The following is a 24480-nucleotide window of genomic DNA, read 5'->3' as shown; positions in this document are numbered from 1 at the left end:
AATGCAGTGTAGTGTACAGGGAAGAAACACACACACACACACACACACACACACACACACACACACACACACACACAGGAGTGAGAGAAAAGGGGGGGGGGGATTTTCTGTTAATGACGAACAGAAAGATTAAGAAAAGATGTGCAATTAGAGTAGCAAAGGAAAAGGATAAGTTACTGGCACAAGCATAGTACTTTAAATTCTGTGTACATCTTTTCACCTTGATGTTAGTACCAACATTGGTAAATTTCTTCAACTAGCCTTTAATAACTAAATACATGCTTTGCTTATGTAACACTGTGTTTCTGGAAACTTAAATGAAATGTTGATTTTCCATCAGGTAGTACTGTTCTACACTTTTTATTATTCAGCGTTGCACCATTTCCCACAGTAAAATCCCTACGTGGATTAAAGATCATAACCACTGATAACCTGTTTTTAAACTGAACTACATTCAGTGATTTATATGTAAAAGCATGAATGGTGTATTTTACCATTGTGGCCAAACAGCAACAATAAGTATGCTGAGCAATTAAATTAACAGAAAAAATACTGCATAAGAGAATAATAACCACTGACCCTATCACATTATCTAGAGAAAATGTTAGGATAGAACACTAGGAGGAGATTTACAAAGTAAATAGTGTACATTAACATTTAACTCTAACATATTCCTGTAGTGCCTTAAATCATCTACAACAAATATGGATAAAATTAAATATAAGTGAAGATGGGGAATAGATAACATCTGTGTTTAACTTGTCTTGGGCCAGGGGCAAAAAACTCTAATAATTCAGTGCAGAAACTATAACCAAGAGCTGAAACTCTTTCATCACAGGTATTGTAAACTCTGCCAATCTGTTGTCAAAAAAGGAAAACAGACATACTATGTTCAAAAAATTCTCAGAAGATAAAGTGAAAACAATTCAGACTTTTATTTAACAGGAAACAAATAAAACAGTTAAGTGAATGAAACTGAGTTCACAAAAATGTGGCATAAGTGAGGACAAATTGGTATCAGTGGCCACTAAATGCAATGATTACTTTTTCAATGTGACTGCAAACAGTGAATCCTCTAATAAACAACAAAATACAGATAGACTGCCTAAGTAGATTACAAAGATCATGAGGATGCTAAAAATAGATTGTTCTTCTGAATATAGCGATGTCTTTTAACAGAGTTGTAAAATTTCTGCTTACATGAGGGGACCACCCTTGAACCATCTTTCTAATCAGTTAGGAACATAAGGCATATTTTCTGACAGACTTGAATGTGCTGTAAGGACATCCATCTATAAAAACAGAAAAAAGCAAATCATCTCTAACCATAGAACCATTTACACTCCTTCCAGTCTCTTCGAAACTTTTGTGTAGATGGTCTATAACAGAATACTGACTAATTTTTCGACCAGAGCAGATGAATTACTGATAATAAGCTAAGAAGTTTTATTTTCAAAAAGGATTTTGTATGGAGAAGCCCATATATGACCTACAATGTGTCCACAAAGCTAAACAACAAACACTATCCTGTTGCTTCCAGAACGAATTTTCACTCTGCAGCAGAGTGTGCACTGATATGAAACTTCCTGGCATATTAAAACTGTGTGCCACACTGAGACTCGAACTTGGGACCTCTGCCTTTGACAGGCTAACGCTGTACCAAATGAGCTACGCAAGCATGACCCACGAACCTTCCTCAAAGTTTTACATCTGCCATACCTCGTCTCTTACCTTCTAAACTTCACAGAAGTTCTCCTGCAAAACTTGCTGGACTAGCACTCCTGGAAGAAAGGGTACTGCGGAGACATGGCTGAGTTCCGGCCTGGGGAATGTTTCCAGAATTAATTTTAGTCTGCAGCAGAATGTGCGCTGATATGAAACTTCCTAGCAGATTAAAATTTGCTGGACTAGCACTCCTGGAAGAAAGGATGTTGGGAAGCCTAACAAGTTTTGCACAAGAACTTCTACGAAGTTTGGAGGGTAGGAGACAAGGTAGTGACAGAAGTAAAGCTGTGGGTCATTCTTGGGTAGCTTCAGTTGGCAGGGCACTTGCCCATGAAAGGCAAAGGTCCCGAACTCAAGTCTTGGTCTGGCATACAGTTTTAATCTGCCAGGAAGTTTCGTATCAGCTCACATTCCACTGCAGAGTAAAATTTCATTCTGGAAACATCCCCCAGGCTGTGGCTAAGCCATGTCTCCACTATATCCTTTCTTTCAGGACTGCTACTTCAGCAAGTTTTGCAGAACTTGTGTGAAATTTTGAAGGCAGGAGACTAGGTAGTGATGGAAGTAAAGCTGTGATGACAGATTGTGGATTGTGCTTGGGTAGCTCAGTTGGTAGAGCACTTGCCCACAAAAGGCAAAGGTCCCGAGTTTGAGTGTTGGTCTGTTTGAGTGTTGGTCTGGCACACACTTTTAATCTGCCCGAAAGTTTCATACCCTGTTGCTACTTTCTCTGATCTTGCCAGGCCTTTGATTGTGTAGCTCATAAATTTCTACTTGATGAACTAAAAATTTTATGAGAATGATGACATCCTTCATGCATCCAGAGCCAGCTTTCATAAAAGAAAGCAGAGGGTCACAACAAGCATAAATCTGAACACAACACATGGAAATACAAAATAGTTAGACCCCAGAAGATTTGGTACTTAACTCATTCCATTTCCTTGAAGGTCTATGGAATGTGATGAATAAATGTCAAAAGAACTCTTGAATTCATATATCAGTAACAGTGTTGCAGATAATTATGACATGCAGAAGATTATGAAAATGGAATTGCTGAAGTTCTGAGTAATACACAGTGTCTCAGAGTGCTGCTTAGGTAGTGCTTCATAAAATTATGAATCTGCTGAAAAATCATAGTATCACACATTTTGTCAGAGAGCTGAAAGCACATTGCTTGTAAATAGCGGGTTGATTGCGAACGTACATAGAAATACTGCTTTTTTTTTCCCCCTGCTCAAACTTCTGGGAAACTTAAATTTGGTGGTAAGAAGAAACTATAAACATTACTCACCAAATATTTTGTAACTTATAAAGTATATTCTATTAAAACAAGGAAAATATAAGAGAAACATATATATGGTTTGCAACGTAACTTCTTTCCAGAGTCTTATACATAATCTAGCAATTACTATAATTTCTACATCCCATTATGGATATTTGAAACCTTTATTGTCTGTAGTTAATGGCTAAGCAAACTAGTTATAGTGATTCATTGATATACAGGGAAGTGCTGTTGATGTGAAGTTTCCACAGAATGGATTGGTAGCTGTTAGCCAATAAACAGATTGTAATAATACTTAGAAAGTGTATTTTTTTTTTTTTTTTTGCAGACAAACACTTTTTTTAAATGGAACAATGCCTATTGACATTAACAAAACAAACCAAAGGTAAATTAGAATACCAGTGCTGTTCAGGGGTGCTGACTTATGAAAATATGGGGGCCCATACTGGGGGACTTGCTCTGCGAAATTTTCTAAATTTTAGGTGAAAAATAGTGATTTTTAAAGTTTTTTTAAGCATTTCAGAGTCATATGATCAACATTAGAACCATGAAAACTGGACTCTCGATAACTTGACACTCCGGGAAACTCGACAAACCCGACACGTTTTTTGGCTTTGAAAAAAGAAACAAAACATAAACATGCACGGTATTTTCTTAAAAAGCTAATTTAATTTACAGTAATAATCATGCTTATAGACTATTACAGAGCAGTGAATATATAGCTCTGAAAAGACTGAAATTATATTTAAATAAATCCTAAACTATCATTAAAAGAATAAAACATAAAATATTGCTGTCACACAGTAATAGCACTTTGATTAATAAGTGAAATAGCTAATTTAAGCTTACTTTGAATAAGGTTCAGGGTTCATTAACTAAAAACAATATCTCAGAGGTAATGGTTTAATAAAGTTAATACAGTATGCCTAATAATTTCAGTCAAAAAGTATGTAAATAGCGGGTTTTAATTGGGTCTTACACCCTAAAAATATTTAAGTAATTGAAAATAACTAATACAGTAATATAGTAATACAGCAATAAACTAGTACTAATATTTTGAAACTGAAAATTTAACATTATGTATGTATTTAATTCTTTATTTTATAAAGATTTTTAATATTGCCCAAAATGCCATTATTAGGGCTAGAGTGTCTTTAGAAAGGTGCAAATGTCAACCATCTGACTGGATTACTGAATATGAAGTTGTTGATGACTGGTCAGATATCCAAACCATCTCGGTGGGCATGAAGAACAGTCAAGTTGTTCAATCACTTCTGTCCCATAGTGGATCAGAGATATGACTTCAGACATTTAAGGATGGTAAATGACCTTTCTGCTGTTGAGGTCATGAATGGAACTCCTTGGAGAAGGCTAATGCAGTTCACTACTTCACATAACACTTCTCCAACTGCAGGCTCTTGTGTAATGTACTTTCTTATATCGAGCATGTTTTTTAATACCTGTTGTTGTTTATTAGCGATATCTTCTAACAGCTAACACATTCAAGTGTAAGCGTAGTCTCTCAATATCTAGGTCATTTCTGAAACACTCAGTTGTTTTTTTCCAAATTTGTTTCACCTCTGTTTACTAAAAGCAAGCACTCTTGTTCAACTGCAATGACCTGTGGGAGTCCAGTTGAAGCAAACCGCTTAGTAACGCAAGACTGCACCATTTCACAAATTTCAATGTAAATAGCTTAGTTGTATTCCTTTGGGGTTCTGAAAGTGTGTGGTGAGCTGGCTTTATTGTTTTCATACTTCTTTCATATACTTTGATTCTGAGGAAGCGAAGGATCATCAACTTGTGAAGGATTTTCTTTTAAACACAATTCCCAAAAGTGTTCAAAACTATCACGCCTTCCATTCAATATACAAATTAAGCCCTCATATATTTTTTCCAGATCAGCAACACTTAGATGAGGGCATTGAATTTTTTCATTGTCATCGTCATCTGGGTTCACTACATGGCAATAAAGACGTAAAAAGAAATAAGTCTTGAATTGTAACAGTGACTCAAGGTAGCCTGCACATTTGTAACCTGCCTCTTGTTTTGTCCTCTGCAGAAAATGTTTCAAAAAAACTGTTCAAAGATTTTCAATATTCTCAAGATACTAGAAGCTCACATAGTCCATCGAGATGGGCAAAGGGGTCATAGACCAGCTTGGTTGTTGGCGCTCTCACAGCATATGCTTCTAAAAAGCCCTTCCGTTTGTTGGATTCCCTTACAGTGTTCATTAAGTCCTTGGCTAAAGCCATAATGTCCCTCATAGACGTTTGATGGCGGACACTGTCTACAACTAACAAGTCTAAACTGTGAGCAGTGCAGTGCACATAATGTGCTTTTGGTTCTGTATCCAAAACTAACTTTTCTAGTCCTTTGAACTGACCTCTCATATTCGAGGCACCATCATAGCACTGTCCTCTTAAGTTAGCCATTGACAAACCAAGACGAGCAAAGACATCTTTTAAAATACCAAACAGAGTTTGTGCTACAGTGTTGGGGTCTTGTATAAGCCAATAAAGTCTTTGTTGATGATTAAGGAATCATTGACAGTACGAATACAAAATGACACTTGTTCGTGAATCAAAGAATCACTTGTTTCATCAACCATAATAGAAAAATGTTCAGTCTTCTTGATTGAAGCCAATACCTTTCTCAACACTGACTTTCCTAGTAGTTCAATGATCTGAATCAAAGAATCACTTGTTTCATCAACCATAATAGAAAAATGTTCAGTCTTCTTGATTGAAGCCAATACCTTTCTCAACACAGACTTTCCTAGTAGTTAAATGATCTCATTTTGAATATTGTGGGACGTCCACTTATACCCCGAATGCCCTAACCAATCTTTAAACTCAGGTATGTCATTCTTTCGGAGTTCCAACAATTGAAAAAAATTTGAATTTACATCTTCGTGCTCTCTAATTGCTAATCCTTGTCATCATAGAAATTGCACAGTAGTAAAAATTGTCTCAAGAGCTAAACAGCCTTTCTTTATATCACTGTCTAACTGTTCATTCAGTTGGGAGGCCATACTTTGGTTAGTGATAGAATTTAGTTTCAGAACACCTTCTTTATGTGTAAACATATTTTCATGAAGACAGAATTTTTCCAACGCCTTTTTCCAGTTAGAAAACCCGATGGCAGTAAATGCATCTTCTTTTTGTGAAGAAAATTGTAATAGATTTTTATCATTGGCCTCTTTGCAGGTTTTGCAAAAAACTTTTTTGGTAGATGCTTCATTTTCTAGCCATGTATATTTGATCAACCAAGACTTCTGAAATGATCTTCCCTTACCAGATTGTCCAGGTTTCAGCTGTGAATGGTGCTTGCCTGAAGACAACAAAGCAATTGACGACGCAATAACTGTTGGAGGTTGACTTGCAGTATCATCAATTTCCAAGGGCGCTTTTGGTAACAAATTTATCCATTGCAAACTTAATTCACAACACACTAAGAGACTAAAGTAAATGAATAAAATATAATCATATAAAATAGTCCACTAGACACTAAAGTCGAAACACTAAACACAGCTGCAGCATCCGCTGAATGAAACTATCCACACTGAATGACTACGACAGCAGGGAGGGCTTTATATAGCCGTGGCATCGTAATGTCTCAAAGCGTCAAGGCGATGTGAGGTGGAGGGTTCCAGGTGCTTCTGCTCCAGTCCTTTTGATGTTGCTGCGGCCGCAGTGCTGGCCCGCTGGTGCCAGACTTTACCCGAAGGTTCGTGCACCAGTCCAAATTCTGGTTTTGGTTTTGGTTTGTGGGGCGCTCAACTGCGTGGTTATCAGCGGCCAAATTCTAAGTGTGCCCACAGCACCATAACGCTATCATGATTCACACCACTCGTTTTCAGTTAACCTGCTCAACTACCATAATAATTATTTGTTTTAACTCATTACTGAGTGTATTTTAAAAGGTAACTATCATCAAACAAGGAAAATAAAAAATTGCAAAATAATTTTGTGATTTTACAAAGCATAATATAACTGATTATTTTCTTAAATTAATGGGGGGGGGGAGCTCTGCCCCCCCCCCCCCAAACTGAATTTTTGAGAGGGCTTGGGCCCCCTCATGTCCCAGGGAGCCTGCGCTTGTGGTGTTGTTTGTTGCAGGTTTCTAGTGTGAGTCATGTACGAGGTGTATTTTGAAAAGATTCCACACTGACACCTGTCTGTGCCATTCAATCTGCGTGTTTGCTAGGTACAATGTTACATTTGCTTACAGTATGCTTGTGTGTTCCTTGAGTGCACTGTGACTTACTGGTCTGTTAGTGTGTGACAGTCAAAGCCACAGATCATGAGTGGACAGTGGGATTTGCCAATGCAGGAAAAGCTGACATGCTCATGGTGTATGAAGAGTATAGCAAGAAAGCAGTTCATTCTTTTACGGTGTATGTGGCACAATATCGCAATATACATAAATCATCTCAGCAATTATTTAGGCCTATCGATTTTTTCAATCAGTTATGTCTGAGTGGTAGTGTAACAGCTAGACAATATAACAAAAGGAAACAAGTGATGACGGATGTGGGAGAAATTAATGTTCTTGCTGCTGTTGCGGTTGACCACACCCAAGCTCGTATGAGGAAATGGCATGATTCACACAAGTGCTCTATGCATTCTCCATCGACATAGGTTTCATCCCTGTCACATCTCTCTCCATCAAGAGCTGCATCGAAACAATTATGAAAATAGTGTTAACTTCTGTACATGGGCATTAAGACGGGATATTCCAGATGTATCATGTGTCTTGTTTAGCGATGAAGCCACATTTACCAATCACGGCCAGGTAAACTGCCAAAACATGCTCTACTGGCCTGTTGACAGTCACCATTGCCGTCATCTTGTGGAACGTCAATGTCCATGGAGTGTAAACGTGTGGTGTGGGAAAGTGAACCACTACCTCATAGGCTCGTTTTCCAAAGATGGAACACTGAACGTGCACAAGTATCACGACCCCCTCCTAATTGACCATCTTCCATGGATGCTAGAAGACGTTCCTCTACAGACTAGAAGAAACATGTGGTACCAACGTGACGGCTGTCCAGCCAATAGTGCATGCGCAATGTGCATAGTACAGCACATTTTCATGAATTGTTTCCCTATTGTTGGATTGGATGCCCAAGATCTGTACCTTAGCCAGCCCATTCCCTGGATTTGACACCTGTAGACTTTTTTTCAATGAGGAAAGCTGAAAGATGTTGTCTACAAGGACATACCAACTACACCTGTTGATATGCAAAATGTATTACTGCAGGCTGCTCGGACATCTCTGCTGAAATGCTTGCATGTGTGCAGCAGTCGTTCGTTACCATACTGGAAGCATGTATTGCTGCTGCCAGTGGTCATCTTGAACACAACCTGTGATGGTCAATTGTCTTGTTACTGCTTAAAATCCTTATAACTAGTGGATGCACTTGTGTTGTTCTTTAGTGTGTGCTACCACAGGTATTGTACAAGTGTCAGTGTGGGAACTTTTCAAAACATGATATCTCATAACTGATTCGCACTAGAATTCTGCAACAAACACCACTGACATTCTAATTTACCTTACTTTTAATTTGTTGAAGTCAATAGGTATTGTTCCATTTAAAAAGTGTGTTTGCACAAAAATACATTTTCTAAGTATTACTACAATCACCTGATTGGCTAACAATACAAGCCCTTGACTACCAATCCATTCTGTGAAAAACTCACATCAGCAGCACTTTCCATTTCTGCAGTATTTGTGATCAAGTTTTAGGTGATCCGCCCTGTATATGCTAAGTGTATTGTCCTGCAGTTGGGCTCAGTATTTGTCAACAATTTTTTATGTGGTCATGTTATTGGAATAACTCTTTGGGAGACAATGTTTCAGTATTTATGGCTGAATCTGATTTCACTCCTGATTCATTCATGAAACTAGCTAGTATATTAGAGTATTATTGTTATAGTGGGTGACAAAAATACTTCCCAACTCTAGTTCTGTTGGTTACAGTCATCAAACTCTGTGCTGTTTATTGTAATTTTTGATTTGTCCATTATATTAGAAAGAAGATGTGTAAACCAAGTGCACACTTCTTTCAAAAAACAAATACAACAACAATTTCCCCATCACGATGTATTTAACCATAATATGTCACTGACTTAAGTCGATACTAAATACTTATACATACCATCATATACATAGCACCCTGAGGCATTACTGGACGAAGGCCCTTCACTTCAGATAAAATGTCATACGCAAGATCAGCATTGTCCTGTTAAAAAACAGAAGAAAAGCATAAGAAAGAGAGTGCAATGGGTGGAGCTGTTGATAAATAGCATAACAATATGGCAAGGGAAGGGAAGGAGCTGTTGATAAATAGCATAACAATATGTATTGGTGTAAATGACATTGTCTTTGGTGAAAGCTTGGCAGGATGAAGCCATCAGGAAACAAGAACAACAGTTAAGGGAGTGGTTCCCTTGAGGTGGACAAAAAACAGAAGAAAAGAATATAATATATTGTTGCCATTTTCAGGTATGATTGGTAGGATTTGCCTTCTAGCAAGAACAGAATTATATGTTGGTCTCAACCTGAATGTATTTAATGGCACTTTAGCCATTATCACCTAACATTAATTTCTTTGTCCTTGGATTAAATTTTGTATTTTCAGAAATTATTTATCCGCTTCAACAGCTGTTTGTTATAGAATAAATGTGGAATGCTGTTTTTATTTTAGTGAACCAGCTTTGAGACTTTTTAGACGGGATATTAGTCATTTTTAGTAAATGCGTAGTTATACTTTTTTTCAATTTTTTTCATCATTCCTATTCATGGTTCCAGCAGTTACTTGTTTGAAAACAGGATTTCCAGGCTCACTTTGGTACCACTGACTGCATTTGCAGAGATTATGCTATAGGATTTTGAGTAAAGGAGAAGGTTGCTTTTGTTATATGAGCATAATTTAATCTCAATTTATTCAGCAGTAAGAAAAATAGAAAAAGTGATTGAAATTATTATTTGTTTTATTTGGTTATGATTTATTTAGTATTCATAGTGATCTAGTGTTCATTTGTGCTTCATTGTCTTGTCTCCTCCACTTTTTGCTGTGATGGTTAGCATACCATCAAAATGACTGGACCAAGATAAGGTTGTCGAGACACAGACAAGTATCTGATTACTATGAGAAACTGAAGCAAGAGCACTGTGTGTTTTAAATAAAGATTCTGCTACTGAGTTAGTGATTCAAATGTGTAATCTTGAATCAGTATCCAACTGCTTTAAGTCATTTGCAAAAGTTACTCATTGTTCTTATTATTAAAGTTACTGATTGAGCTCAAGACTTGCTTTCCTAGGTTTACATACTTGTTTGGAATTTAAAATCCAAAAGTAATTTTCATTTGTACTGAGCTATTGATTATTCAAGACAATACTCACTATTCCATTTGCCCAGTGATTTGCAAATTTATGTTAACAGAAAATCATAATTGGGAACTTCAAGTTCTGCAGGGGAAAAATAAAAAAATAAATCCTGCAAGTTGGAAAATAGTAGATACATGTCTCAGAATCCACTTCTGAGGTACACCACTGAAGTTTAATCTGGTCCTGTAATGTCATGAACACTACAGAAAAGAGAATTATGAAAAATCAAAACAGGAGTGTTACAGGAGTGTTATACCTTCATTCTTTTTGTAATAATATTTGCTGTGTCAACTCACCTGTAATACTTTTATGGTGTCTTCAAAGAATTTCTGTGGTGTGTTGCTGAGTATGGCAGGAATGGCTCCTTGTACCAGTGTGTTACCACCAATGGTTCTCTGACTGAGGCTTAGAAGAGCCTTTCGGATCTGGTGAAAGAAACATGTTTCAGTAAGAGGCAAAATATTTTCAGGAAACTGATGAAAGAATGTATGTCATGGTATTCTCAGCCACAAGTAGATTACATGGTCAAAAGTTTCCAGACATTTGATAAATGTAAGAAGTGAAAATAACAGAATCTGGGACCTCCTCCTGCTATTCTAAGAGGGTTTGAACATAAGGAAATGTTTTCCGTTAACTTCTAATACTCTAAAAATGCATTTTGGTTGCGTTCTTGCTCCAAAATTGTATATGGCCATTGCTGGGGATTAGAGTGGATTTATCTGGCACACAACAGATGCTAATGCTGAAGATGTTCGATGAGATTCAGCTTTGAGGAGACATAGACACCCACATTATTTTCAGAATAAATCTTTCTATCTGTAGTGTTGCTCTGAAACTTCCTGGCAAATTAAAAATATGTTCCGTACTGGAACCTGAAGCCAGATCCTCGCCTTTTGTGGGCAGTCCTCTTTCCAAATGAGCCATCCAAGTAACTGGACTGTAAGAGAAACTTCCTTGCAGATGTGAAGCTGTGAGGATGGGCTGTGTCATGCTTGTATGGTTCAATGAGTAAAAGCATTGGCCACAAAAGGCAAGGTTTTAGGTTCTAGACCCAGTCCAGCACATGACTTTGACTTTCCAAGATTTTCTTCAAACTATAGTGTAACAGTTCTTGTATTCGGGACAGCAGTACAGGAAAGGTCTCTTTCAAACTATGTCCACAGCATGGGAAGCATGCTGTGTGTGATATGTCTTCAGAACATCTGGATTTATTCTGAAATTCTAAAACAGATCCACATTATTATGTAATGATGCCATCAAGCTTCATTGTTGCCACACAACTTAGGTAAGTACCATCAACCAGATCTCCATTAAGTGGAGCCACAGTGAGAGGTAAATTAAGACAGGCCATCCCCAAACGTATTCAGAACAAGTAAATATACTGAGGTGCAGTTTTTTTAGGAACTATAGCAGACAATGTGTTGAACTTTTAATGAATGTAAGCAGTTTTTAGCATTTTTAGCTTTCAAATTGTGACACCAATTTTTTATGTTCTTATGGAACTATATAATTTTTTCTCATGACATTGGAAAGACCTTATGAAGAGAACTTCAACAGCATGATCTGTATAAGTCATGACCAAATAGTAACAAGATAACAGAGTGCTAACACTATTCTACTATCAGGAACAGACATCTGCCCTGTTATGTCAACTATTAGCAGACATATGACTTAGATACAGCACAAGTGTTCATTGTGACTATCATATCAGATGCTCAAAATTTTGACACTGAGTACTGATACATAATATAAAGCCATTCCTGCAGACTATACAGCTCACTGAATTTCATCTGAACTTATCACAGGACAAGCCCATGTTATATAGCATTTCATGTCTTCAGCAGTTGTTAGTGTTTCCTTGCAGACCTCTTGCTTTAATTTTCCCCACAATCCAGATGTGCCAGTTAAGCATGCATGCCATTTTGTGTTTCCCAAATGACCAATCCAACGATTTCCAAATATTCTGTGAAGGAATTTTGTCATTATCTGTGTGGAATGAGAAGGTTATTTGTCATTTTGGTACCACATGAATTGCTTTAATTCCAGTCAGTTGTCTTCCAGTAACTACAGCAGCATTTGTTTTTTGTACTGTAGATCCGTGTGTCTATTTAGAGTTTCATCAATAAAACAGGGACCAATGATGTGATTACCGAAAAACTTGCACCATATGCTCGCAGACTAAGGTCACTGCATATTCAATTATCTCTGTCAACTTGTATTTTACTGGCCCTTAGGCCATTTTATGAAGATTTATTTATAAACAACGCTTTGTAATCCAGATCTTGCATAGAAAAACAGCATCCCTTTGCATTTTTTGTACATGTCATTAAGAGTCATTGTCATCAAGCAATTGATGGAGTAAAATGTGGAAATGATAAATGCATTTGAATGTAGTATTTGCAGAACAGTTCTTTGGCTGGTCCCTCTTGCACATTCAAGCTGTCTCGTAGTGACATGTGAATTGTGTGTTACTGCTGCTACAATATTAGTTACTTGCATCTCATCAGTTTCTGTTTTTTGTGGCACATTTTATTCTTCACACTTTGAGTTTCTTGACTTTTTTATAATGTTTGCAAAACAGATCATTAGGATGTGGCACAATCAGGATACTTTCCCACTGCTACTGTACCACTGCTGTAACAGTTCAGCAACATTCGCCATACACAAAAACCTTATCCAATTTTTTGACCATTGTATACATTGTGAAAGTCTGAATAGCTTCATAAGCAAGTACATCAAGGAAGATTTTTACGGGACTTCTACCCCTAAAGGCTGGACATTGGTTTTCAATGCTTTTATACTGTTATTGTTTGATCAGCCTCCACACATTATGGTGCTGAAGTCTTCATCGGAGGCTCTTTTCAATATAACACAAAAAATGTACTTCCAAAAAGTGTTGAAATTTAGTTGTATATGCTAGAAAATTTGTTACATTGGCTGCTGTAACTTAGATAAAGAGAAAGAGAAACTGTGTACAGATACTGAATGAATAACTCAGTATGTAAAAGGAGATGATAATCTAATAATCACTGGGGACTGGAACGTGGTAGTAGGGGAAGAATACAAGAAAGAGTTAGGAGAGAATACTGACATGATAGTTGGAATGAGAGTGGAGAAAGACAGACTGAGTTCTGCAATAAATTTCAGCTAATAGTAGCAAATATGCTGTTCAAAGGTCAGAGAGAAGGAGGTATACTCCTAAAAGGCCTGAGATAGGGGAAGATTTCAGCTAAATTACATCATGGTCAGACAGAGTTTCTGAAATCAGATATTGGACTATAACACGTAGCCAGGAGCAGGTGTAGTCTCAGATCGTAGGCTGAAGTTTAAGACACTCTTCCAGAAAAATCAGTGTGCAAAGAATTGTGATACTAAAGTACTGATTAACAATGAGATGCATTTGAAGTTTTCTGAGGCTATAGATACTGCAATAATGGGGATCATAGTAGGCAGTTCAATTGAAGAGCAATGGACATCTCTAAAAACGACAATCACAGAAGTTGGACAGACATACGTAGGTACACAGAAGGTAACACTGATGAAATCTTGGGTAACAGAAGAAATACTTCAATTGATGGATGAAAGAAGAAAGTACAAAAATGGTCAGGGAAATTCAACAATTCAAAACTATAAATATTTTATGAATAAAATAAAAAGGAAGTGCAGGCAAGTAAATGTGAAAAAAAAGGTCATTGGAAGGCCTGATTCACGATATACCAAAGTCAAAATTACCTCCAGTGAAATTAAAAGAAAGTGTATCAAAATTAAGAGTGTGGTCAGAATTTCGCTATTAAGTACACAGGTGAGAGTGTAAGTTGTAAAGAGGATAATTAAAGGCCTCTATGAACGGAAAGAGATTTAAGAAATATCAGTCCAGTATGGGAGAAATGGAGGATCCAGTATTAGAGTCAAAGCTGAACAGAGCTTTGGAAGACTTGTGATCAGATACAGTAGAAGGGATAGATAATATTCGTTAAGTATTTTTGAGATCGTTGGAGGAAGTTGTAACCAAGTGACAATTCAACTAGTATGGAGAATCGATGAATCTGGAGACATACGATCAGATTTTCAGAAAAAAATTTGTGCTCACAATCCTGAAGATAGCAAGGGAAGAGAAGTGCGAGAATTATCACACAATCAGCTTAACAGCCGATGCATCTGAGTTAAAATGTGTGTTAAGACATTCGGGTATTACTTCCGTGGCACTAGAAGGAGCTGTAGAGAGTAAAAACTGTAGCATAATGACCATATATGGAAATATTAGTGTGACCCTGAGCAGAGTATTGCAGCAGCACTGACGATGGGCCAGTGCGGGGTGTTGTTACTGTAACAATTCAACAAGGCCAGTGCAATGGTGTGAGGCAGATTAGCTTGCTGAAACAGTGAACTCAGTGGTACTACAGTGACTAGTGCAGCAAGGGGCAAGGCAGATTTCCAAATTGACAGTGCCAGTAGTGTTACAAGATACATGCCTGATAGTGATACATATGCACAAGAAGTGCACCAGTGGTGATTGTAAGCATTGGTCAATTTTGTAATAGAATTATTCTGAGTCTCTCAGCCCAGCCAGGACAATGGGGTTGTGCCAGAGAGAATGCCATGTAGACCTGGCCAACAGAGGCCACCAGTCCAGAGGTTAGTGGTTCGGGGCCATGGCAGAGCAACAGCTCTGTGCACTAAGTCTCTTCCTGGATGTAGTACCATAGTGTATTTGGCCACATCGGGTCATCTCCAGCTGCCTACACCATCTGCCACTGTCAGAAGGACACCTCAGTACTGTTGCCATACACCCCCCCCTCCCCCCGATGTCATCGGACAATGCCAGGAACTGTAGCAGCCGCAGCAGCACCGAGTCTGCACACTGCTGGCACGGCGTTCATGCACCTGGCTTACATAATGGGACCACTGGCGTGGTGTAATACGGTGTCAGCAACAAGAGGTTGCAGGCAGCCAGCCCAGCAGAATTCAGCAGCCAGCCAGCCATTGACCCATTGTATAAAGCAGCATAGTTGTGTCAGTAAAAGAAATTATTACATTTGCAGCTGCCTTTCTCTGGAGCCACCTAGCCCCCCACCTCACTTCCACCACCTGGCTCATAACCACACCAGTCCGCACCAGGGAGTACTATAGTTTGGTGACAGAAATTGGAGCATCATCTTTACACACTACAGCATCTGGACTATAACCTACAGTTTCAACATGGTGCAGTGTGTGATGAACTATTTTGTTACATTTTGGAGGGCGTAATAGATGTGCAAGTGAGGCATGACTGTCATTTTAGCTTGAAGGTCACCTTATTTAGGCCAGAGGAGCTGATTGATTTACATGAATTTAAAGGTAATGGTAGAGAGCAGTATTTGGTGACTGTGAGATGTACGCAGTGTAACTTACTTGGGCATTCAGTGCCATGAACAGAGTCAGCGCCTTTAACCTGTTATACATGCCATCGATATGGTCATATTGCAAGGCAATGTAGAAAGTGTAGATGACTCATGACATGTCATAAAGACTAACTTGTAGTGACCTTTTGGAATTTTGTTGTTATATTATTATGTGTGATGGAGAGAGAGAAAGTCACGGTGGCAGAGTTAGAGATGAAAGGTGTGTCAGAGTCAGAAGTAGTACAGATATTTTTAGGAGAGGTAGTGCAGTCAGCAGCAGAATATGTGCAGCTACAAGGGCAGATGCCAGATGAAGATGAACAGTTAGCAGTATTCCAGGTACTGTAGCATGAGGAGGATCCATCTGTCAAAGGACTGATTGTTCCCTTTTCTGGAAAATCATCTGAGGATGTATGATTGTTCTTGGAGGACCATAAAACATCAGCAGAGATGAGTGGTTGGACAGATAGCCAATTGTTGCAGGTAGAAAATTGCAACTAGTGGAAAAACAAAAACATACATAGGTATATGGAACCATTTTTTGAAGGAGCAAGCTTTGAACAACTGGAAAAGGGCTTTTCCAAAGGTATAATAAATAGAATAGTGCAAGGCATTTTCAGGAACAGTTGAGCACTATTTGAAAAGGTCTGAGGAAACTGTAGAAAGTTTTGTGGGTAGGATAAGGAAATGTGATGAACACATACATAAGTTAGGGCAGAATGATGCAGTAAACACAGCTTTGTTGAAAGAATCTGAGCAAAGGGCTTTTTCTGAGGGGATTACTGTTGAACATGTCAAGGAGGGTGCATACAGGGTCATCAAAGGGTCTGTATTCCGCTATTAGGTTAGTGATGAAGTACAAGGAGTGACGTTTTTGAGGCAGGAGAATGTCACAGTCACCACCCATTGATGGGCACCGAAGGTGGTTTTCAATGCAGGGGAAATGTGGAAAGAGGTGAGAAGGTTGGAAGAAACATTTGGCAAAGTGCCAAGAGCATGGGAATGCTCAAGGAAGCTTCAGGGGTGTGTGATAAACTGCGAAGATCCTACGAGCAACTACAATAACAAATGAGACAGTAGTGAAAATTGTGCCACATACACGGGGAAGAGTGGTTGGATACTGGAGGTAAAATTTTGAAAACAGTGTTTCGAATGACACATGAGGATGATATTAGGGAATTAAACAAAATTATGGAAGCAGTAAAAAATTGGCAGAGTAAAGTAAGTTATCAGAAGAATGGTACAATACACAGGTAATGAATCTGGAGAGTGAAATACTTCACAACACACACTTTTACAGAAACTAACCAGTAAAGTAATGGATTATGCTAGAGGGTCAGAGGATGTGATGTTTGCGAGTGCTGCAAGCACAGGAAGAAGTACTGGACAAGGTAACTGTAATGACAAGGCTGTTACAAGTGTTAGCGGATAGCATATGAGATGTACAAGCGGTAATGTCAAACTTGTAAGAAACCATACATCATGTTTTGCATGGGCTACTGAGTGTTAACTTTTGTCACCTGAACAGTACTTGTCAGCGTTACAGAAAGCATGGAGTGAGCTACCACCTACCCTTCTACTACCACATAGTGTGGGTTCAAGTGCAAACTGAGCACCATTGTAAATTCGAATTTAATTCACAGCAACAGGAAGTGCTATGCCATTCGCATGTACCCAATGAAGGGCAGTTGGGGGGGGGCATGCAAAATTCATGCAGATGAAGATCCACAGAGTATTGTTAATTTTAGGAGCTGGTAGCAAATATGCAGTAATGACAGTGGAGGAGTTGCAACAATGCAAAGAGGGGAGAATACTGTGTGTCCAACCAGGGCAATAAAAACCAGTCAGAGCACATGCACAGTAGAACTGTTCTCAGCACACAGCAGGGGCTAGAATGTTTACACAGCAGGGGCTAGAATGTTTGTAGGGTAGTCTGGAATGTAGAATGCATTTCCAGAAAGCAGGTTTTTATTGAATTTATTCCACTTATGTTGACTTGGCAATAGTGGCAAGTTGTTACAAGCAGGGAAAGTTCATGGTGGTGACAGATTGAACTGAAAAGAAGTGGGTTATTGATAAATGAGACTACAAGCGAAATAATGGGGCCAACTCCCCATCTAACAGCTATGATTATGGGGAATCAGACAAGTGAACCTCTCACAAACACAGTTATACTGGCCAGATGAACCTTTGAAGTTAAAGCTAGCACCAAATATAACATTTCTGAATCAAACTCTAGAACCTGATCTAATCCATTCCCTGGAATGATTCACTGCTGCATGATAATGGTGCATTTCAGCTGAGGAGTTAACACAGCACATTGAGCAGTTCAGAGAAGAAGAACAATGCATAACAGGCATGTGTATTGCAATACCAACTGCCACCATAGCTCTAAGCCTTCTGTAAGTAGCTTTTATTTTTTTGAGCAACAGAGTCAGTTGTCAGCATAAACTACCAATAGTCCAGATTCCAGTAGAATGGATGCCTAAAACATAAGAGAGAGTGAGAATGAAACCTTGTAGTGTGAATACAGAATAGATGTAAATTTAGGGCTAAGAGGGAAGGAAGCAACAGGACAAGTCTTGAAGGTCAAGTTGCTAGAAGCACTAAACAAATGGAGGAAGTAGACTCATAAGTAAAGTTGTAATTAGCAGCATAATGAGAAAGATCATATTACATGTCTAATTCACTTGGGCAAGTCACAATTGTTTAGTTACAAAATGTCTCCGTATTCTTTATGAACAAGTAGTTTGATATGAAACTGGTCTTAAGACTGACCTGAGGGACCAGGGCTTGGTCAGGGGGCATAATGTAGTGTAATGTGAGCATATTAGTGTGAGCCTGAGCAGGGTATTGCAGCAGTGCTGACGGCGGGCAAGATCAGAATGTCGTTACTGTAATAATCCAACAAGGCCAACACAATAACACAATTTTGCGAGGCATGTTAACTTGCTGAAACAGCAATATCGGTGGTACTGCACCAACTAGAGTAGCAAGGGGCAAGGCAGATTTATCCCCTGACACTGGCAGTAGTGTTTTAAGATATGTGAGTGGCAGTGGCACATATGCACAACAAGTGCAATGCTGAGAGTAAGTACTGGTCATTTTTGTAACAGAGTTATTCTGAGCCTCGCAGCCCAACAAGGAATATACAGATAAATGCCACATGATGCTGCTTCTTCCAATGTTCCAATTATGGCAGACACTATGTCTGCAGTGTTGATTTAATGTGCCTGCATTTATCTATCCTTGTGTGTTCAGCCAGGTGGCAGCCCAAGGACTCTTTTCCGTATAGTTTTGTTTTGATTATGTCTGAAGAAATTTATTTGTTCTAACATCAAACATCAATAATGGCAATATTTAAATGTTCTGTTTAATCTTTCAAAAGTAGGGAAGGAGTTATGAAGTTAATTACAAATTTTTGTTTACATCTGTGTCTACATACCTACTCTGAAAATTGCTGTGGAGTGTATGGTAGAGAGTACTTAGCATTGTATCTAATGTCAGCATTCCTTCCTGTTTCCAAACATGTATAGACCCTCTGTGCACACTGTAATTAGTTAACTTTGTCTTTGTAGTTCTCATGTGGTTGTTACTTGGTATGATTATATTTCTACATTTGTCAGTAAAAGTGGTTCTTGAAACTTCGTAGGGAGGGTTTTGTGAGATAGGTGGCATTTGTGATCAAGTGATAGGTAATTCAGGTTTTTCAGCCTTTCTGTGACACTTGCCCATGAGTCAAACAAAACTGCAACAATCCATGCTACCCCTTTCTTCTGTATATTTATTATCCCCTGTTAATCCTGTTTGGTATGGATCCCACACACTTGGTCAAAACTGTAAGATGGTGCATGCAATTTTTATGTAAGCAGGCTCCTTTGTAGATGGACTGCATTTTACCAGTGTCCTACCATTGAACAAAAATACACATTATCCTAGTTTCCTGAATTATTAGTTTCTTCTTTGCAGAGAAAAGAGAGGTAGGTTGGGGAAGGTTGAAATGGAAGGACACATAACTCAGACACCTGTCTAACTTATGACTCAATTTATGTGGTCATTGATCATTCCATTTCATATCCCTACAAACTGTTATACATAGGTATTTGTGTGAGTTGACTGATTCCAGTTGTGAGTCACTGATATTATAGACATAAGATAATAATATATATCCCCCCCCCCCCCCAACAAATACACACACTTTGAAATTGAATCAAGCTCATCTGGGATATTTGTGCAGCCTTTTTCACACAGGATTTCATTATACATATATAACTGCATCACCTCTGGGGCATGTAAGATATTACTTCTACATTTGTTGATGGCTCTTCATTGAAGATGGCGTGCTGTGTCCTCCCTACCAAGAAATCTCCAATCCTGATGCAAATTTTGTTTGATACGTCCATATGAGCATACTTTTCTTAATAAACACTGGTGTAGTACTGAGTCAAAAGCATTGAAGAAGTCAAGAAATAATGCATCTACATGATCGCCTTCATCCATGGCTTTTAGGATGTCATGTCAGAAAAGCAGAATTTGGGTTCCTTATGTCTGATGTTTTTGAGTCACAGCTCATTGGCATGGAGTATCGATTATCTCGCCTTGTCCTCAAAACAGGTAGCCCATGTCATCCTGCTGTCTGAGTTATGTGTCCTTCCATTTCAACCCTCTCCCTCTTTTCTCTCCAAGGAAGGAACTAATAATTCAGAAAACTTGGATAACGTGTATTTTTGTACATGCCTATAGGAAGTACTGCTATCTTGTCTCCTGAAGGTAAGTAATGGCCAGCAAGTCCGACTCACAATTTTTTGATGTAATCAATGTATTATTTAATACAGGAACATTCCCAACAAACCTAAAACAAACAATAGTAAAGCTGCTACACAAAATGGATAATACACTAGGTGCATAAAGCTATAGATCAGTCCCATTATTACCTAGCTTTTGAGTCATGTGAAAGGTTATCAGAGTTTTTGAATAAAAATAAATTAGTAGTTAATGTTCACTATGGTTACAGGAAAATAAATATATTGAAACAGCTGTCTTATCTTTGAATTTCTGAAGCAAATTCCGAATGATACACAACAAGCTGAATGTACCCTTGCACTTTTTCTAAATTTATCTAAACCCGTTGATATAACCAGTTGTGATCTGCTGCTCGGAAAATTATACAAATATGGTATCAGTGGAGCTGCCTTCAACTGGTTTAAGTCATTCCTTTCTGGCATGCTACAGATGATAGAAATATGTTATGAAAATAAAAGTTACTTCAGAATACAGGAAAGTTACTTATGGAGTAGCATGAGGTTCTGTGTTAGAGCTTCTATTACTCTTGATTTTTGTAACTAATTCACTTTACCACTTCTCAGTAGCAGAGCCAGAGTTGTTCATAGATAGAACTAGCATTTTTATTAAGGACTCAATTTACAGCAGATGCAAAATGTAACAACAAAAGAAGGAGAAAGATGAGTTAGAGACAACTGCATGGTGTTAAGTGAGAAGGAAACTATGTGGATGACCTTTAGAGACGTAAGAACAAAGGCAGGAAACAATGTAATCTCCTGTAGTTTTGAGGCTGCTAACATCTTATAACTGTAATGTGTTGCCATTAGAGGAGCAGTAACAGCGAAATGAGTTGGTCAGCAGAGCTCAGTGACTTCAAACATAGACTAGTCACTGAGTGTCTCCCACATAACAGATCCAGCAGGAGCATTCCAGCTCTTATAAAGCTGCCCAAACCAACTGTTGAAGTGCTTGTGGAGTGGGAACATGAAGGAAGAACCACAACTAAACCAGGACCAAGTAGACCTCATGTACTGATGAACAGGGCCATTGAGCATTGCGAAGGGCAGTTATAAAAATAAGCAGAAGGACTCACCTTTGAAATCCAAAGTGCTACTAGCAGTCCAACTAGCACAATGATTGTCATTTACAGAGTTATAAAGAATGGTGTACAATGGTCGAGAAGCTCCTCACAAGCCATACATTTCCGTAGTCAGTGCTAAGCGATGCTTTAGGTGATGTAAAGAGCAACAACATAGAAAAGTGGATTACTGAAAATGAGTGATTTGGAGTGCTGCCACATGGCAATCCAGTGGAAGGGTTTCAGTTTGGTGACAGTGTGGAGAACATTACCTGCTATACCATCATGTGTGGTGCCAACTGTGATGTACGGAGGAAGTGGTGTTATAGCATTGGGGTATTTTTTGTAGTTAGGATTTGGTCCCCTTTTTGTGCTTAAGAAAAAACTAAATGTGGAAGGATTTGAACACATTTTACAAGCGTTGTGTACTGTGTACAGTAGAGGAACAGTTCGGAGATAATGATTGTTTCAAGTTTCCTTTAATTTACGCCTATGGTCACAATCTTTTCTGTTTAACAGATTACCAGTTTCGGTCTTTAATGACCATCATCAGATCTGTCTCATAAAAGCAAAGTCCTAATGCACTGCAGCCATAGTGGCATAGTCAACTGTTAAATGCGGACAGCTGACTATGCCACTATGGCTGCAGTGCATTAGGACTTTGCTTTTATGAGACAGATCTGATGATGGTCATTAAAGACCAAAACCATTAATCTGTTTAACAGAAAAGATTGTGGCCATAGACGTAAATGAAAGGAAACTTATTACATATACGGGTCACTGTGTTTTTTCGTGACGATGTCGCAGCTTGTGAAATGATTGTTTCTATTAGCATGTGTGTGCAGTGAATTGTGAACAATAAAATTTCTATAAAGGACGGACCTGCATAGAATTCTGACCTGAACCCAATGGAACAGTTTTACCATGAGTTAGAAAGACAGTTTCACTCCAAACTCTAATGTTCAATATAACCACCTTCTGTGGTTTTGGCTGTTGGGGAAGAATGGAATGCCATTGTTCCACAGACATTCAGACACCTCACAGAAAGTGTCCCAGCTGATTTCAAGCTGATGTAGAGGTGAAGGATTGACACACCACATTAATGTCCACTAATAGGTGTCTGGATACATTTGATCAGATAGTGTGTACCTGTATAAAAGTTACCTGGACATTTCATTGTAAAAATGATCAAATGATGACATTTTTGTTGTTGTTATAAAATTTTAGTCATTATTTCTTATGACAGAGGTAATATTGCTGGATACATTCAAGTGTACTCCGGGTTATTTCCATCTTCCTCAGATGCACACCTGGTAACTAAAGTGATTTTACAATGATTCATACAAGATGTGGACCATTCTGAATAATACTAATCTCGTATTTCACTGTCTTTGCTACATCTTGGCATTCTACAGAGTGCACTCCTTCAGGTAATATGTATTGATCCCAGGGCACCAATGGTGACAAGAATGTTATAAGTTATAACATTTCACATTTGACTGAGCTGGATGTTCAGTCCTTATATTCCACTCTCTTCTGAGCCACTTTATCATTAAACAATGGAAAATCCAGGATGGAGTAATGACAATATAATGAAAAGGAAGATTGCTACTCACCATAAAGCAGAGATTTTGATTAAAAGGCATGATCTTTTATCTAGTTGACGTACAGCAACATCAGGCTTTTAGATGCAATCTGTAGGTTGATATGTCTTTGTTGGTCATAAAGGATAGCATTACATCTAGCTGTCATGACCATTTTAGATGTATATTCGTACCATTTGTTGGAGTAAATCTTATTGTACCTCTTGAACTAATCATTCTTCACCAAGACAGGACAGCCTCACATTATGTTGTTTATGGTCTCAGCGTTTACACCACAAAGTCAACATCTATTGTCTTGCCTGATTTTCATTATAACTTTTTCTGAGTACTTTCTCCTCAAGGCCAGCTGCTATATTAGAACTTGTGCCTCTATTTTCATTTTTCCTCTTTCAAGCTACAGATGTTTCTGATCTTTGTCAACATTTAAGTTCTCTAGGTCAATTGGTACTGACCATCTAGAGATTGCAATTCCAGGTATGCTTTAGCTTATTCTGAGTTTCTGTTTTAATGTTACTTTGTGGAAGTTAGTGAATATCAATACCTTCTGGCTCCTGTGAGAACTTTCTTGCAGTCTTCTTAGCATGGGCAATAATTTGTCTGTTTCTGTTTGCCACACTGAACTGTATTATTTTATTCATTAGTGAATCTTTCACACACTGTGTTACATACTAGCCAAATACAATTTGCTGCCTGCATTTGTCTCAGATCTCACCCTCCTTTTTACGTGTTATATGAATAGTCTGTTGACATCAGCTCTGGGTTGAACTACACCATGCATGGTAAGAAACTTTCATGTTTACAATCTGCAGATAATGTGTCTTTTTGAGTTTATTCTACCAGAGCAGAGCTAATTCAAACACAGTAACTGCCAGTGATTTTATAGCCATAATTTTGTTCTTGGATTTAAGTTTGGTTCTAAACACCAATTTTTCCCTCCTGCAGTGCTTTTGAAGAACTCTTTTATTCACCTTGAAAGGGAGGTGGAAAAAATATCCCAGAAAAAATTTATATTATCTCACACTGTCTGTGAAAGCCTATGCACTTACTTTTCTTCACTGTTTCTTTTGAAAATTCATTACAGCATATTCATCTATACCAATGGTTCACTATCTTCTTTAGTTATATAACTAACCCATTTATTAACATTTCTGCAAGGCTGCGAATCAAAACCCGGTACACTTAAAACGCCACTTCAATTTACGTAAAAGAAAGTGGTTGCAACTGTGGTATAAG

The 24480-nt window shown here is 38.2% G+C and overlaps 1 protein-coding gene across 1 annotated transcript in view; it reads right to left on the bottom strand.

Moving 5' to 3' along the window:
• Positions 1-24480, bottom strand: part of LOC126162319 (tyrosine aminotransferase) — a 216559-nt gene that overhangs the window by 4650 nt on the left and 187429 nt on the right. The window contains exons 8-9 of the mRNA XM_049918743.1: positions 10699-10827; positions 9171-9254 (exon numbers count right to left, since the gene is read on the bottom strand). Coding sequence (XP_049774700.1) covers positions 9171-9254; positions 10699-10827 — 213 coding nt within the window. The remainder of the gene's footprint in view (positions 1-9170; positions 9255-10698; positions 10828-24480) is intronic.

The sequence above is a fragment of the Schistocerca cancellata genome, chromosome 2 (assembly GCF_023864275.1).
Source record: "Schistocerca cancellata isolate TAMUIC-IGC-003103 chromosome 2, iqSchCanc2.1, whole genome shotgun sequence".
Lineage (NCBI taxonomy): Eukaryota > Metazoa > Arthropoda > Insecta > Orthoptera > Acrididae > Schistocerca > Schistocerca cancellata.
The sequence above is the reverse complement of the archived record's forward strand: the minus strand, read 5'-3'. Positions and strand labels throughout refer to the sequence as shown.